The sequence below is a fragment of the Caretta caretta genome, chromosome 1 (assembly GCF_965140235.1).
Source record: "Caretta caretta isolate rCarCar2 chromosome 1, rCarCar1.hap1, whole genome shotgun sequence".
NCBI classification, from domain to species: domain Eukaryota; kingdom Metazoa; phylum Chordata; order Testudines; family Cheloniidae; genus Caretta; species Caretta caretta.
In genome coordinates, this window is record NC_134206.1 from 233502580 (window position 1) to 233520270 (window position 17691).

At 40.1% G+C, this 17691-nt stretch overlaps 2 protein-coding genes across 11 annotated transcripts in view; one reads left to right on the forward strand and one right to left on the reverse strand.

Moving 5' to 3' along the window:
• The window catches only part of DNAI7 (dynein axonemal intermediate chain 7), a 42347-nt gene extending 27983 nt beyond the window's left edge, over positions 1–14364 (forward strand). For 8 of the 10 annotated variants that reach the window (XM_048826207.2, XM_048826216.2, XM_048826165.2 and 5 more), the window contains 8 exons: positions 1209–1479; positions 4513–4618; positions 7063–7229; positions 8191–8341; positions 10467–10681; positions 11478–11645; positions 11911–12024; positions 13934–14364. In XM_048826207.2, the coding sequence (XP_048682164.1) occupies positions 1209–1479; positions 4513–4618; positions 7063–7229; positions 8191–8341; positions 10467–10681; positions 11478–11645; positions 11911–12024; positions 13934–14209 (1468 nt within the window). In that variant the 3' untranslated portion in view covers positions 14210–14364. The remainder of the gene's footprint in view (positions 1–1208; positions 1480–4512; positions 4619–7062; positions 7230–8190; positions 8342–10466; positions 10682–11477; positions 11646–11910; positions 12025–13933) is intronic. The other 2 variants (XM_048826182.1, XM_048826190.1) reach the window with 2 other exon arrangements.
• IRAG2 (inositol 1,4,5-triphosphate receptor associated 2) overlaps positions 14215–17691 on the reverse strand; it is a 61401-nt gene continuing 57924 nt past the window's right edge. Inside the window, exons 33-38 of the mRNA XM_048826023.2 lie at positions 17385–17428; positions 16647–16721; positions 16508–16572; positions 15949–16050; positions 15663–15770; positions 14215–14962 (exon numbers count right to left, since the gene is read on the reverse strand). Of these exons, the coding sequence (XP_048681980.2) occupies positions 14719–14962; positions 15663–15770; positions 15949–16050; positions 16508–16572; positions 16647–16721; positions 17385–17428 (638 nt within the window). The 3' untranslated portion in view covers positions 14215–14718. The remainder of the gene's footprint in view (positions 14963–15662; positions 15771–15948; positions 16051–16507; positions 16573–16646; positions 16722–17384; positions 17429–17691) is intronic.

Consider the following 17691-nt stretch of genomic DNA (forward strand, 5'->3'; position numbering starts at 1 on the left):
CAAAAGTGACCTTATTTCAAATTAGCTCTATCTTTGTACGTCTCTATGGAATAAAGACTCAGGGCCAGTTTCTGACAACCCTTATTCATGTTGAGTAGCACTTTATTCCACAAGTGGCCCTTATCTGCCTGGAAGGAGTAGGGAGTGTGCCAGACACTGGAACTGTGGAAGACAGCTGTAAGACTGCCTTCTGAGGACTCCCTTGCAAGCCCTAGCGTAGGGGGTCTGCTGGGGGTAGGATGGCTATGTTGGGGCAGGGCTGCAGCACTCTGGAGTGTTAGGACAGCACTGCAGCCTATAGGGCAGCCTAGGGAGGCTTCTGTAACTTATGCCCCCTAGGGCTGTTGACATTATTCTGTGTGCAGCAAAGGAGTCTTGAATCAGGAGAGCATAAAAGTGGCTTGATGTTACATTAGCATCCTTCGATTGGGCACAGAATGTGCTGCACCTTTTAAAGCACAGCTCAGAATCTCACCCAGTGTTCCTAAGCAAAACATCGAGGCTTATGGGTGGAAGATTTTATAATTCTAGCCAATATCTTCTTGTATTAAAATGGGCAGAAGGAGAGTTCTCATTTGAACAGGTCTCTGTCTGCTTGGTCAGAAATGGGACCTCCAGTCATACTATGGCAGGCCAAAGATCCATGGGGAAAAAAGGCCCAAGTTCTTGGGTACCTGATTTGACACAGAATTGATCTCCTTCTGTATGCCTTCTAGCCCATTTCCTACAGTGGCACAGAGGTGATGTGCTTGTTCTCCTAGCTTGGCTCCCTTTACCTTAAGTGCCACCTCAGCTTGTTTGTGCTAACTGTGGAGAGGGACTTAATACAGACAGCAGCTGCAGTAATCTATGCAGAAATGTGCCTAATAAATTAGTCCAATTTACCTATGCGGATGCTATATAGAACTGACTCCCCTCCCTCCCCGCTCTGCCTGGCCATAATCCTTAACTGCATGCAGAGCTTAATTCCTTTAATTCTGTTATAGCTATCTTGGAGGGGCTTGTGGCAGCTCTCAGTGCTGGGTGAGCATTTGATGACCATCTAACTCATTTCTCCAGTTTTGTTCCCCAGACTGTGGCATATGGTAAAAGGTAACATAGGTGCCTGTATTACTGTGATTAATGTACTGGAATATTGAAGTGTGATGTAAAAATAAATTATACTGACTTTACTAGAGAATTCTTTTGTTTTAATTCTCTGTTTACAGATTCAAAAATCATATGTTTAGTGATGCAGAAAATGGATTTGACCTTCCAAAGACAGTGGCCACAAGTGATGTTGCTGTCCGCATCTTGCACACTCATTATGATCATATTTCCCCACTACAATGCATTCCTAAATTGCATTTAAAAGTGCAAGCCCCAGAAAGCAAACAAGAATTAACTGTGCTTTATGATATGAAAGAAGAAAAAGAAGGGGAACAAAAGAGTGGAGAAGATAGCGACTTGGTAATTGAAAAGGAATCTGATGGAAGAAAGGTAAGAAAGATGTAAAAAGTACAGCATGGACAGTGCTGTCAGTTAATGCCCAGCTGCATAGTATTACATCTTAACAGATCTTTACATGTCTCCCTTGTGCCTTAGAAAACAAAAAAAGTCCTTAAAATGTTCATTCTCCTTATAAAAGAATTCCTCCTTTTTGGAGAAGGTCTTGCAGTTGAGTTCCTTATAATTAGTAATGGGCCTACCTCAAAAGTACTAGAGATTCAGTATGGATAAACCCTGAAAAGGTAAGGGAGCAAATCCTGAGATCTTAACTCAAGTTTTATCCAGGTGAAGTTCTTCTTGAAGTTAACGGGAGTTTTCTTTGAGGAGGACAAAGTAAGAACTAAATATCTCAAGATTTGTCCTATAGTGAATTTTTAAAACACTTTTAAACTGTAGTATCTAAGCACTTAGATACAAAAACTAAAACCAGATAGAACCAAATTCTGTTATTTGCACCATATAGAATTTAGCTCCATAGGTGACAAAGCTATCCATAAGCACTGTTGCCACCACCAACTAAACAAAAAACAAGACGAAACTAAATCAGCTACATGCCATATCACATAAAATGTACGTCATGCCCTGAAGGTTACCAAACCCAAGCTCAGGCAGGCCACCAAAACTAGAACATGCCAAAGCTAGTGATTCTCAACTGGAGAATGCTCTGGGGCAGTCCTGCAGAATTCAAATCAAGGACCTGACAGCAAGAGCATCTCAGTCAATCTTAACTGCTGTAGCAGGATGTAGGGTGAGATACAAAAACACGGAACCTTTTGAGCCAATTCCACAAAGACTTTTGGGTAACCAGTCGTCTTCTACCCACTCCAGTGGCATGGGTTGTTCCTTGCAACTACCCAAAGTATCCTAAACCTTCTCCCTTCCTTGCAGTCACACCCTTCCCTGTAGTCCTTCTCATTTCTGGTTATCTTCTCAACCACCTACCTTTTGAGATTGGTTGGGTTTACCAAGACTGGCAAGCTCTGAAGCTGCACAAGGTGTGAGATGAACAAATTGCAATCTTACAAATTTGGGGGCTATGTAGCTGCACCATCCATTGTAGACCACAAGCGAGGGAAAGGCCAAATTCTTAGGAATTTGAAGTGACCATCCTCAGCTTAGGGCACAGCACACAGATTGCCACACTGGCTGGACTGCCATGAATCTTGAGAGATAGGGGAAGGAGAAAAGAAAGAACAGCAATTGGAGAGTAGAAATGACTGTTTTGATGGAACGTTGTAGTAGGAATCAAGATCTGTGACTGGTGTGGATCAGGGCATGGATAATACCAGATAAAATTGTAAGACATCACTGTAAGAGGGTCATTCAAAAATGTTAATAAGTATTAGAATGAACTGATTCTGTTTACAGAAAATTCAGTGTCCCACAAACCACACACAAGAGTCCAACAGTGTCAGGACAGTCTGAAGGGGTGCAAAGTAGGTTTTAGAATGGAATGGGTCTTTACTCTGGTGTTGTGGCTGTTTAGTCCCTGTATATTGATGGTTTTGCCACTAGAGGGCTGTCAAAATACCATCTCTATTAATCTGAATCTCTTCCAAGTAATATCCCAAAGGAATACAATGGCTTTTTTACTCTTAGTAGCTTCTATGGCCTGTAGGTTAACAGGCAGTTCTAAATTACTCTTATTCTGCTGCCCAACTTTTTAGATAAATAATTGTAAACTACCATTTTGACATCTTATTGTCATATATTTACAGCAGTGGTTCCTGGCCTTGTTGTGTCTCCCTCCACCACATTTGCTGCAAAGCAGTGCCTGAGGCAGGTCATCCCCACTCCCTGCTTCCTTTACATAGGATTGCCAATTTTGGTTGGACGTATTCCTGGAGGTTTCATCACATGATATAATCTTTAATTAAAGATTAATATTTAATTCCTGGAGAGTCCAGGACAATCCTGGAGGGTTGGCAACCCTGCTTTTACACCATGACACATCTCACCTGTCTTATTGCCTTTCTCATATATTTTTCTGGCTTTTGCTTTTCATTCCTCATTAAGCTCCCTATCTTGTTCTTTCTCCCACTCTTCTCCTCTCTCTTCCAAGTCTTGTTCCCTCTCTAGCAGTCCTCACTCTTTTCCTGTTCCCACCTCAGGGATCCGCTTCTCTCAACCCAGGTCGCTCACCTAGGATATCTCTTATAGTTCTGTTTACCCTGAGATTTTCCCTTCCCCCAATTTTTTTCTCTAGTTCTGTCCTTCTTTCTGTTGCTGCATGGTCTCTCTCTGTTCCCCTGCAGGGCAGGCATTTCATACAAGTCTGCAGGCTGCCTCTTGCCACAATTCCATCACACAGTGTGTACGGAGAAGCACTTTAATCCACCTAGCGGAGGGGAAACAAATATGCAATGAGTGCCTGGCTACTTTCCCCATTGCTATGCTTCCCAGAAGTCTGCCACAACAGGGGTGAGGGTACATCTAGGATGGAAATCCAAAACTTAAATAACTTTGTTAAAAGGGGAAACAATGAAAGGAATGAAAAGTCTCATAGCATAGTACAAACAAAAGTCATAATATCTGAGTTCTATGTTTGTTTCTATTACAGTTCCTATCTCTGGCCCTGCATTAGCTTTCTCATCAGAAAAATGAGGCTAGTAATACGTACTTCACATAGTGCTGTGAGGCTGAATTCATTAATATTTGAAAAGTGCTTTGGGATTTTTGGAGGGAAGTTGCTATAGAAATACAATTAATTATTACATGTGTTCTCTCTATTTATATATTAATATGTAAAGCTGATTACCTGACTTAGACAAAATCCAGACTGCCTGATTTTTGTACCAAAATCTGGTTTTGTCAGCTAGCAAATTAAAAAGTGTCATAATGATGCATTCTGGATATTCCTACCCTACAGCCCCATTCCTCCAGTGAGCTTCATGCACATCTCATTGCATGATGAGGACCTTACTCCTTCTCCCGAGGTTCTCATTTTCAAAGAGAAGCTACACTATTTTTAATTGTGCCTGTCTCACTGTAATCTAAAAACACGATATTTTACTTTTTAAATAGAGTGCCATCTCTTTCAAAGACAGCATTAAAATTGATCCTGATGAAAATGAGAAGCTAGAAGAGGAATCTGATAAGAAATCAGAAAATGTTAGCACCATTTCAGGAGGTACTCAGATTTTACATGGAGTATTGCAGAATTATATAAACGTCTGATTTTACTCTAGGCAAACACTGGAGCATACAAAGCTAGTGTATATAATGTAGCCCCAACACCTACATGGACAGAACAAAGATGACGTAGATATTGCTCTCATTTTATATATTTATAAAATATAATACATTACAGGTGTCTTGAGGTTCCAGCGAGGTATCTGTCTTGGCTGAATAAGGTTCTTCCCTTGTTTTTGAGTTAGGCTAAGATTGTCAGTTAATGAAGCTTATGGATAACTGGGAGCCCAGGAATAGTTCCTTACTTAGTCCCTGTATATTGATGGTTTTGCCACTAGAGGGCTGTCAAAATACCATCTCTGTTAATCTGAATCTCTTCCAAGTAATATCCCAAAGGAATACAATGGCTTTTTTACTCTTAGTAGCTTCTATGGCCTGTAGGTTAACAGGCAGTTCTAAATTACTCTTATTCTGCTGCCCAACTTTTTACATGCTTAAGTAAGGTGCTTAAATGCTTAGCTGAATCAGGGCCATAATCCCAGGAAAGAGACCAGTGCTAGTTGTAATCTTCTTTCTCATATAAATCAGCCATCAGTTTCTCCAACACTTCTAGATCCTTTAGTTTAGTAAAATCATTGATTTATTTTTTACACTTTCTTCTAAAACAAGATGACTCTGTGTTGTGCAGCATTGATTATCTGAGCTATAGAGCCTTTTAAAAGAACTTTCCTGTGGGTGCTGCCCCAGCAACCAAACTGTCAGGTTCACATCTATGGACCACACAGGTAGGTATTTCCCTTGGGATTTTTCCAAGGCGTGGATTTTAGACATTAAGCACCTTTAAAAATCCCAGCCTTAATATTAACTAAGACCTGTGCCCAGAAATGGCATAATTATTTTTATGTGTTTAAGGTCTTTTTTCTTCATTTTTTTTAGTGTGAAAATGTATGTAAAGAGCAAAGTGTCTTCTCTATCTTGAATATATTTTTACAAGTGTTAAAAAAGATCTCAATGGTTTAGCTTGGGAGAACAAGTATTTAGTTTTGTTTAGAAGAGGTTTAAATATTTTTTTTATTTAAAAAAAAAGGAAAGCCAAAGTTGTAGTTAATAGTACAGTGGATTTACTACATAGATTAGTATACTATACTATTAATAAGTATACAGAGAGCTTAAATTGTAGTATGCACACAGTATACTACAAAAACTATATATAAAATATGTGAGCATATATAGTATTCAGATAAAACTAGCAACCCTTTCCCATCCCACTCTAAAAAGACCTGGAAACACATTACACTGGATATTTTTAGTTTGTTGAGATTACCTCATTTTTAAAAAAATACAGTCTTTTATTTAGCAAGTTTTATAATACAGTTATTTTATCTTGTGTTATTGAACAGAGTTTAAGTGGATCCTCATAATAAATTGTCTTCCTTATACTATGATATCTAACATATTTTTCATGCATTTTTGAACATTGCTAGTGACCATCCAGCCACCTACATGATATTATTACAGGGTGAAAATCCTGTATTATTTTCTTTAAGTGCTTAGAACTTTTAAAAAACATTCACCATTGGAAAGTCTCTTACGAATTTTGGTAAGGAATTTCCTCTAATCCACCATTGCGGATTCTCTAAGGAATTTTGTTTCACAGATTGATCACCCTCCATCCCTTACTAGGTTAAGTATCTTCCTTTTCTAACTTCAGTTTGTGACCCCATGTCTGCCTTACATGCACTTTCCAAAACCCCTGTAGGATCTTATATAACATGGGGGCCAAGTTCTTCCTGTTAGTTATAACCAGTGCAACCTCACTGACTCCAGACCAGATTCTTCTGTCATTTACTGTTGTGAAACTCCATTGCATTTATTGAGGTTGCACAAATTATAACTAAGACCCTGATTCTGTAGGTGAATCTGCTTGAGCAGACCCATGAAGTCACTTACAGAATCAGGCCCTAGTAGTAGGAGAAATGCACCCTTCTCTTTAAAATCTCAGTCCTAAAAACATGAGAAGACGGTGCAATCATTAGGTATAGATTAGTAAATCCCGTGGTGGTCATAGGTCTATGCAGCTACAGAGTGCCTTGGTTACAAAGAACAGGAGTACTTGTGCCACCAAGTGCCCATAGCTAGCACATCAGCCACATGCCTAATTATAATTGGGGGCCCTACAGTTCTTAATTTAAGGCCCCACAAAACCTAGGTCCAGCCCTGAATAAGCCTTCTATTCATTTTTGTTGTCCGTCTAGTTTTATCCATTCCAATGAATCCTTTAAAAAATCCGTAGACCACCAGTAGGTGGCGCTGAGATGTTGCAGAGTAGAAAGCCATTTTAAGTACATTTAGACGCTGTATGCGCAAAAAGCATTTGGGATTTGAAATCTTGGTACTTTATTCAGACATTGAATTAATACATGATATTTGGTTGTTATTTAGTGCAGGTTGCACCACTGCAGGTGGCCACTGATGAAAAAGAAGAAGAGATAATTGGCGAAAATATAGTTGATTTGCACCAGTTCACACCAGTGGGTGGAGTGTACCTTATTGATGCACTGAAGCTCCCACCTCAAGCCAAACAAATCAAAGGCTGGATCATGGTGGAAGTAGGTCAAGCTCTGAAGCAAAATTGCACCCAATGAATCTCTTTTTTTAGTTCTGATCACCCTGGAAAGAGTTGCCACAATTCTGGAGATTGTCAATATAGAGTTCACACTGTATAAACAAACAGTTCTATCTTTTGAGTTTCTGTGCACTGAGATTAAAAGCCGAGTTTTCAAATCATGCTCCTCAGCTGCACCTGCAAACTTTCTTATATACCTGTGGCATCCATATAATGGGTGTGTGTGCATTCAGACAGGTATTCACACAGTCAGTTCTATTAAATGGAGGTAGCACAAACATCTGAAATCACTGCCTTTGAAAATTCTCCTAAAGATGTTGGTTAAAAGAAAAGGAAGTCCTTGCTTCATTTTATAAACAGAAGGATGGGTTAAAGCCTATGACTGTGATAATGGAGCTTTGAGTTTCGTTCCAGGCTCCGCTGCAGACTTTATGGTCCTTAGGCAGTATGCCTCAGTTTCCCCAATTGTAAAATTTGAGATCACATTTACCTGCATCACAGGATTTTTGCAATGCTGATCTCATTAATAGACATAATTTACATAAACTGCATTTAGCTCAAGTAAATATGTTCATTGGCGGACTGAGAGACATAACTCCCCATCCCTAACCCAGCACCTTCATGTAGAGCTGCAACACAGCCCCAGTGCAGGCAGTACTTGAATATCAGACATATGGGCTGGAGTAATAGCTGCCGCCCCTCTCTGTGGCTGTACAGTCTTTGTAGAAAGCCCTTTGAGAGCCTCAGATGGAAGATGCAGAAGAAGCAAAGTGTAATTTTCAAAGTTTCACAGATGTGTAGAATTATCAAATGATATATAAAGTTTTTAGCTCTTTAGACTGTATTTTAGTGAACTCTGCAGAGGACCAAAGTGGATTACAAAATTTAGTAGTCTATTGCTTTTTCTCATGACATTTTATCTTTTCTTCACCTTTCCATCAAAGTTACTTGATGTAGGATTGGAGACATATCCCTATCCTCCAGAATCAGAAGAAACTGAAGATGCCACATATCCACGTATAGGGGTGACTCTTAGGCTTCTTGACAGTGTGATATTTTTTGAGGAGCCTGTGGTTGCCAGATGGGATTCTGCAGGTACAGTCAGTCTTCAGCCAGCTGTTACACACACATGCTAAATCCAAAAACCTCTCAAGTTCAAGTCCCAGAATTCAGATCTGGATTTTAATTTTTCCAAAGTTCCTGGAGTATTTGGAACTCAGACTTTGGCAAGTCCCATTATAGAGATGAGATCCAGTTCAGATCCAGAGTTTGGATGGGCCCTTCGCTGTTCATTATCATTGATTTTTGAAAGCTTAACATTCAATTGGTGCATAATTTCGGTTAGACACAAGATCTTGTTCCTCCCTTATTCAAACAGTCTTCTGTAAATTATTTAGAAGTAAGGAAAATGTTGTATAGTGTTTCAGTCCTCATTCAAGTGATATGTCTTGGCAATTGGCTCCATTAAAAAAATCTTTCTAAAAGAGCGATAGGCTATTATCTCTGCTTTACTGTTTGGATTTACATGTTTTAGCTCCCATATAGTGTAAATATTAGAGCAAGGCAGAGAAAGTTATTTCATTTTGTGAAAGATTTCAATATTTCAGTATTTAATTTCATTCTGATTAGGAACAAAAGCCCAAAATTTCAAAATTCTCTGTGAAAGGGCATTGAATCCTAGCTCTGAGACAGTCTCCTTGGAATGCTGTCCTAGCACTGCAGATCCTGGCGTCCCTGGGTGCCAGACCCTGGAAGTCCTGGTTTCAGAATTTACCTTGTTTCTGGAGAAACTTAATCAAAATTGAACTGCGTCTGAAGAATGTTTTGATTTCAATAAATCAGTAAATTCCCATGAAAAAATGTTTTGACCAAAGTTTCCTGGTCAGTTTTAGTAAATATGTTCTTCTTCCAGTTCTTGCTAATGTCCATTCCATGTTAGGTGTGTGTGCTGGCAGCCCTCCCCCCACCTTCAGTTCCTTCTTACTGCCAGTGATGGTGGCGGAAGATCCTCTTGCTTCGACAAGCAGTTGTACCAGTGGTGCTTTTCTACTCTGCCGCTGATAGTAACAGCTCATTCAACAAGAGCACAGACATCGTCAGCAGCATTCCTGGCTCACATTCTGATCCAGGACATCTGCAGGATCGCAAACGTAGTCATCTGTCCATGCCTTCATCACCCAGCAGGCCTGAGATGACGCTGGCTTTGGGAGAGAGTTTTTGTAATCCGTGCATCCAAGAATCCTGGTCTACCTCCAGAGGCACTGTTTGTGAGTCACCTAATATGGAATGGACATGAGCAATCACTCGAAGAAAAAAAAATGGTTACTTACCTCTCATAACTGTTGTTCTTTGAGATGTGTGGCTCTTGTCCATTCCATGACTCACCCTCCTGACCCTCTGTCGGAGTTCCAGCAAGGAGAAACTGAAGGAGGGGGGAGGGACAATGGCACCTCTTAAACCGGCATATACCCACTCCACTCCAGAGGGTGCCAGAGCTGGCCCTATGGATACCACTGGGGAAAATCTTCTGGCACCAGTGCATGGGGCAAATACAAACCTAACGTGGAATGGACATGAGCAACACATCTCGAAGAACAACAGTTACGAGAGATAACTAACCGTTTTTTTCCTCAATGTGCAAACAACCAAATTACAATAGCCGGCTTGAATAGAACTAACTTACCATCAATAGTGCTGCAGTTCCTCTGTGCCATTTATTTTAGTCTCAACAGTGTAACAGTACACCATTGATGGTTATGAGAAAAATTATAGCTAGAAAATTTAATTACAGTACATAAATAGATCTTGAGCCAAATTCTACTTTCAAATCATATATATTTAAAAGGCCAAATACTGTTCTCACACCAGTGTTAATCCAAAGTAACCCAACTGGATGTCAGTAAAGTTATTCCAGATCTACATTAAAGTGGAATTTGACTCTTTATGTATTAAAGTTTGAGAATAGTGTTTATTATAAATGAGCTCCCAGACTGTTAGGTGCACCATCATCCGTGTTTTCATTTATCATTTTTAGGCTAGGGAGAAATTTTGATACCAATTGTAAGACGATCTTTCTCTTAACATCTATTGTCTGTATTACATGCCTAAGATTCTCCAGAGCTCAGCATACCACTTGACCCAAGTTCAGAATTGTGCTAACACCATCAAAAGCAGCAGCTCTAACAATTTTTTCCTTTTTTTTTATATGTATATAATGTAGGCAAACAATGGAGAACTGATGGTATCAGTGACATAAAGTACAAAATGAAAGAGAAACAAATCTCTTTTGAGATGGATGCTTTTTATACAATCACACTGCTTCAGGATGCTCACCTCAATATGCCATATCAGTCATGGGAACTGAGACCTAATGGCACAGATGAATTACTTTTCACTGTTGTTACAGCTTTTGCAGAAGTTCAAATGCAGATTAAGGTACAGTAAATCTCTTGATACATGCAACTCAACTACAGACCCTTATGGTTATTTATCAGAGCTAATTTTTGAGTCAGGCTGCCCTAGTAAGGATGAAAGCGTGAGGATAATTGTGTGTTGACCCCACCCCTCTCATCATGGAATTGGGAAGGTGCAGGGTAGGGAATAGAACTGGTGCTTTAGCCTAGGTTTTTGCCCAGAAGGGCCAGCAGGCAGCATACTGCTAACAGAGTTCTAATTAATGTATTTTGAAAGCTGCAGCTCCCCCCCATCCCATGTTAAATTCAGGACCATCGTACAAAGCACAGCTCGCCACAAATTACCCCTCTTTCCCCCTCTAGTTTATGAGTCTTAAAAGGTAGCTCTTCAATTTTAATGCTACTTGCTTGGTGTAAAATCTCCTCCTCTGATTTACATACACAAATCTACCGTCTAGTTACCCTCAAAATCTGACAGGTAACTGCCAGCTGAATTAAGAGCCACTATGGTGGCAATGTGCCGACACACTACTTATCCTAAACTCTCTAGGCTGAGAACACTCTAGAGGCAGGGGTGAACAGAGCAGATGAGGTGCTGGGCTATAGCAGACATGCATCCTTCCCAGTGCAGACAGACACCCATTTGAAGTTTTGGTCCTGGCAGCTATTGGTTGGTAGTGCTGGGGATATGGGGTGCAGGTGAATGTGTATGCATCAGAGGTATTTATAAAGTAGACATGAGAAAAAAGTAAATTATTTTTAAAAGGCCTGAAGTACAGAATATCAGTAAAAATGGTTTTTATTGCTTCATGCAACAGGGTAATCAGTGTATGCTGTCTTCAATAACTGTGGATGGGAGTGAAAAACTTTCCCACTTGACAGGAAAATGGACATCTCCAATTGACCTGACCATTGCTTTGAAAAAGGCTGGAGTGAACATTTTCCCATCAGACTACTCTTACAAGTACGTCTGCGTGAACAAGAAGGTGAGACAGCTATGACCTACTTTTTTTTTTTTTAAAGATCCAATTTTCTACCTCTAGACAACATTTTTTGGCACAAAGGTGGATCTACGCCATACAGAACCCTCAGGTACCTGGGTGAGACAGCTGCAGAGCCACCCAAAGGAGCAGGAACCAGAATCTGGCCCACTATCTTTTGCCCAGAGCTTGCCTTCAATGTGGTAGTCTAGCATAAAGTGGTGTGATTTGTTGGATCCGTGGTTTCTGATTTGTACCCTTTATGTTACAGACTCTACTAGCAGAAGTCACAACTTATCAACAGATGGCGCTGGTTGCATCTTCTTTTGCTTTCAGTTGGAGCAAGTGGAATCTGGCATCTGGTCAAGATCAAGTAGTATTTAAGGTTGCTTTTTTAGACTTAGTCCAAAATAATGTAATATATGACTAGATAAGCAACACTGAACTACAGCTAGGTCATGTTTCTGAAATGAAGAGCTTTCTCTAAGGCCTGGCCCCTGGTGAACTCACCTATACCTTTGCTAAGTAACAGTCCTTTGGCTATTGAGATTGCATCTTTTGGGGTCTTCAGTTACTCTGCTTAACAGTTCTATATGCCAGGTGACCTATAAGCTTGGTTATGAAAGTTTAGCACAGTCCAGGGCTACCTGGTCTCTCCAGCTCTATCGCTGGGTACAAAAAGGATTTTCATTCAAAGGTAGGCTGAGTCAGAGTCCTCCATTACCCATTAGATATGTGATGATTTTATTAGTTGGCCAGCTGTAACCTGAGCTTGCCTTCCCTTCAGAGCAGCCCACAGTGCTCCTCTTTTGCAGGCAGACCTCAGGTGTCAGAGTTTTAACATCCACTTCTTTCAAGGCATAGAGAAGGGAGATTCTTCCTCACTTATTTTCTGTTCCCTGCTAGGACAGAGAGGAGCTCTTTTGGCAGGTAGAGTAGATTCAGTTGCAGCCTCTGACTGCAGGTAAGATAATTAACCCCTTGCTATTATAGGTCATACATTTGCTCCCACCCCCATTTGAGAGCGGAAACTAGTAGTCATAGTCACACACACACACTTACTTCTACAGGTTAATATACAAAATGTCAAGGTTGAGTAATTTTCTTCTGTAAGACTTATGCAGTGCAAGACAACAGCTGTTAACTCCCACTTGCTAGATACTAAATGCCATTAGTAAATTTGGAGCTCTAAGGCAAATAATTTTAACAGTATTATTGAATAAATGAGTCTACAATATTCCCACCCTTTCCTTGCATTTGATGAAAGATAAATGTCACCATGGACAACTTTAATCACCACCACTTTTCAAAGAATCCTCAAGAGGAATTAGTGAATTGCTATGATTAAGGTATCTTCTGGCCAATCACCAGGAAGCTACAATGTTAATCTGTTTGAGTAACTGAGATGTTAATCCTGGAATCGGAGTTACTTGGCTCAGTGTGTTTAGAGATACTAGATGTGTAGGGACAAATAGTTACATATGCAAGATTCCTGTTGGCCTTCCTGAGGGAGCCTGGCTACCTTGAACAGGACCCTCAAAAGCCAGCAAGCTGGGTGGGGAGCCACCTAAATTAGACAATACAAAATGCAGAGGACAGGGGTATGTGCCTCAGGTAGGGTGGAAGGGACAGTCCAGTTACCACTTATAATTTACAGGCTCTCTTCTGGATTTAGGTGCCTAAACCTAGTTAGCCAGCTCTGACAAAGAATCATGGTGGCCCAATATCTAAAACCACAGTGGTTAGAGCACTCACCCAGGAGGCAGAAGACCCAGGTTTCACATCCATGCTCCTCTTTCTGGGGGTGAGGGGACAGGGGGAGAAGGGGACTTGAATCCAGGTTTCCCACCTCCTGCTGGAAGTGCTGTAACCCATGCAGTGTTGGATAAAACACCACCTTCTGCTGTTGCGTGCAGGGCCTGATCCCATAAGCACTGTAGGCATCTGAGGACATCTACCATATTAGCCCTCCTCTGACAGAACAAATGCAGGAGCTCAGACTAGACATTTCCCTAAGTCACATACTCAGCATCAGGACTTAAGTGGTGGTGCACGTGCCCACTGACATTTGGCACTATGGGGATTTTGAGGACCTACATTTTGGATTCAGGCACCTTCCTCTTTTGATCAAGACACCTAGGGCGAGATCCAAAGTTACACAAGTCTCTGCTGGAGCAGGGAATTAAGCCTGGGTCTCAGCATCCCAAGCTATCAGCTTTCCTCCCTACATTAACCGTATGTCTATCTAGAAAATGTAGTAATGTTACAGCATTTACTCTTCCATTCTGCTGTAGGTGAGTGAACACCTTAAAACCAATGCTGTTAAAGATGAAGACTGGTCCCTTTATATGTTTAATGGTCAGCGAGCACAAAGGCTCATAATCAGTGAAACTAGCGAAGCCTTCTCAGAAGATCTAGCGAACAATACTGAATTTCATTCTACGCTGTACCATCTGATCAAAGATTTTGCCAGTGAAGAAGCAATTGAAAAAGTAAAGAAAGCCAGCTGCCTATTTATTGATGCTGTATACCAACTGCTCATTGCTACTAGAGTGTTAACATACTCTTAAGCCAATATTTTAAATTAACTTTATTGAGCATCAAGAACTCAGTCAATAACATTACATTTGATGTCTCATTTCACATGCAAATCAAAACAGCTTTTTAAATGCCTAAAAATGCATTAAGAAAAAGTTTGTGAATAAAATTCGTTACTTTCTAGTAACTACACATGTAGACCCATTTATTACAAGCTTCAAAAGGAGAGACAGCTATTTTTTAAGTTGTTCTAATCTTGAACAAGATTAAGACATTTGGGAAGATAGTCTTCTGTGGTCAGAGGGGGAAGTTGTATTTCCAAATCATGCTTTAAAATGTTTTACCATTGAAAGTTAAGTATAGTCTAAAAAGCTTCAAAATAAGGGATTTAAATATACTACCTCAACTCATATTAGAAAGTTAAAGTAATTCTAGACTTGAGAGCTATGTTTACACTAGTTTATATAACACAAATTGAGTCAAAACAGGATGTCTAGGGGAGGAAAAAAAAGATTTTACAAATTAAAATACAGATTGTGTGTTATACTGGTGGTGGTCCATTGTGTTGAAGTTTAGTATGTGGCCACAGCAGTTGTTGTAGTGATGTCCAGGAACTTCCAGTTCCCACAGGGGCAGCATCTGCAGGTCTTTGGAGAGAGAGACCTGTGAGGAAGCTTGTGAGTGCAGCAAGGAGTACAATGATGGTAAGAGAAATCCAGAGAGTTTTGTTAGCCTTGGAGAAGGAAGTCTTCAGATGAGATGCCCACGATGACATGATGTTGCAACTGTGGAGAAGCCATAAACATAGGACAGACATGCTTTTCTTCAAGGTTTAAATATCATATTGTCTGACTACTAATCCAGAATATAAATTGTATGTAATGAAGACAAGTTTGCCGCTGTACTAATAGCCAGCTACACTGGCATGTTATATTCTGGGTTTACAATGCAGGCTCCAGTCAGCACTAGATGCTAAAGATGTTTTATATAAAACTCTGAAGAGGCACAAAAACTGTTTTCAAAGGCAAATATGGGATTTCTTCACACATTCCATTCGCGTTAATGGAAAGTGTGTGGCTAAATCTCTTAGTGGGCATTGCAAATATCAGCCATTTTTTCTGCAACAGAAGGGTTTAATGTATACTCCAGTGCCTTCCTCTGTAAATTTAGAATGACAGGGCTATCTGGACTAGTTAAGAACTTAGGCTTTGATCTCCGAGGGGCAGTGTTCAGGCAGAGCACCACACTGCAAGGGGTCACATCTCAAGATGAATTTGTGAGCTTGTAATACCAGAAGTTGTTCTGTTCTTGACTAGCACCAAAAGTAGAGCTTTAACCTGATAATTCGATTACTTAATGCTGCCTACTTTGAAAGGCTGACATCAATAAAAAGTCAAGATTACCACTCTGCTTCCTCTTCCCATGTCCTCCACCGGACCACTACTTCCCCTTACAGAAATTCATGTTTGCAATTGAGAAACTTACGCTGATCCTAGACTCCATTTTGATGGATTTTTCCCCCTTTCAGTAACACTTAACTTCCTTGCTTTGTCTTCTTGTATTTCTTCAACTGGTGGTTCTGCCTGTTTGGTTCTGCAAGTAAGTTTTAGAACTTAAGTTTCCTAGTAAACACTCATCAATACACAAACAGGCACATTTTTATAAATAGAGTAAGTATTCCAGTTTACAACAGCTTTGACATGCAACATGGTGTCAAGCGCAAGAAGCAAGCCCACCTTGAAGTCTTGCAGATTAAGTAATCAAGACCTACTTTGTTTCAGACTTTTCTTCCTCAGACTCTGTCCAGGAATATGTGCTAATGAATCGTCGCAGTGAAGGACGCTTCTCATTTTGTTTTGATCCCAGTCGGCCCCTGCCAAATGTACATACTTGAAAATAAGTACTTCAGCTAAAGCTTTCAGATCACAGTAAAGAAAATAACTTCAGTGCAAGATAGAGATAAACGAGCATGCTTATTTAATGTTGGGGTAGGCTATGAAGATTTTGGAAAATATTTTTCAAGTTTGACTCCCAGTTTAATATTTAAGCAGAAACTATAAGGTGCCAGATTTTCAAATTTTCGCATGTCCTTGCAGTCGAAGTCCATGGGAACGCCGAACCTCTTAAATTTGAACTTCAGGCCTCTTGATGTGGACACTTGGGTGAGAGTGTAAAAGCTGAACTTTAGGGTTTACATAGCATAGACATTTACAGCATTACTTCCAAAAGATCCTCAGTAAGCTACTCCAGTGGAACGGTTTACTACAGCCATAATGAAGTTGAAAAATTAAGGCCCATTTAAAAACAAACAAAAAATCAAGTAGCCTTACCAACTGCTTGATCGTCTGTTGAATTTGTCACTTTTTTCATTTCCATCAGTTCCATATAATTGGGCCTGTAAAAGAAGGTAAAATGCAAACTGACCAGTTTGAGAATGAAAACAGTCACCCTTTGACAACCCTTACTTACCAGCGGCAAACCACTACCAGTGTTTCCAATATTCCTGGGCAATGCTGCAATACTGACTCTTCGCAGGGATGATGGCTACACAAAGAAGAGCTATTAACAACTATTATGCATTGGTTAGATTAACCACTAGTTTTAAGCATGTTAATTGGAGGCGTAGATTTATAAAAGTTGATGTTTAGTTAGTATAAACACTAAAAAGATACATCTGGGGTTATTACTGGGTAGTACTTGAAGTATGCCTTCTTAAAAAAATAATTTTACATATTAATATGCGGGTTATTTTCCAGATTAGAAACCACATGCATGTGTATCTGCTACTGCAAATTCTGAAATTTAAAGAGGTCTTAAGTTAACCTACTGGAGCGCAAAATATAGATCCTATTGCCAAACTTGCTTTTAGATATCTCTTGGCTCAGTATGTTAAAGACCACTCTTTTGAGGGCTTCATTGTTGAGGACCCCATGAGAGCAATAGTTCTTGAACTCAAGAGGGACGGGCCTCAAAAAGAGAGATTATGGACCCACTTACAGCAGCACATTGAAATTTTAAAGTTTTTCCATTGAAATGTTAGCATATCTAATGAAGTTAGTTTGCTTTTGTGAGTTTAGGGAGTTACAGAGAGCCTAATAGATACAGCTTTCATGTGGATGTCAAGCCCCAGTGGAGTACATGTACAAGGCAGCTCTGAAGAGCACAGAGCATTCCATTTACTTTTATAAATTTCAGTGGTACTGGTACCTTGAAGTTGAGAGAACTTGGAAGCTTTTTATTTGTAGATTCATCTGTAAAGAGGAAATGGTATTGTAAGCAGATTTTTAAAGATTGCCATTGTGGAAGAGAGCCAGATGGTCTGACCATCTGCAGGTCCTATTTAAGTTTACAGCAGCTAAGCATCTCTGGGGGGGAAAAACCCAAGCAGCAAGTGTCAAAAACAAATCAGTGTTGTTGTGTCTCTAATATCCTGGGCCAAACATGGCTACAAGGTGGGTGAGTGGATCTCTCACCCACTGGTCTCTCTAAAAAGGGATTTAAAAATGGCCAACGA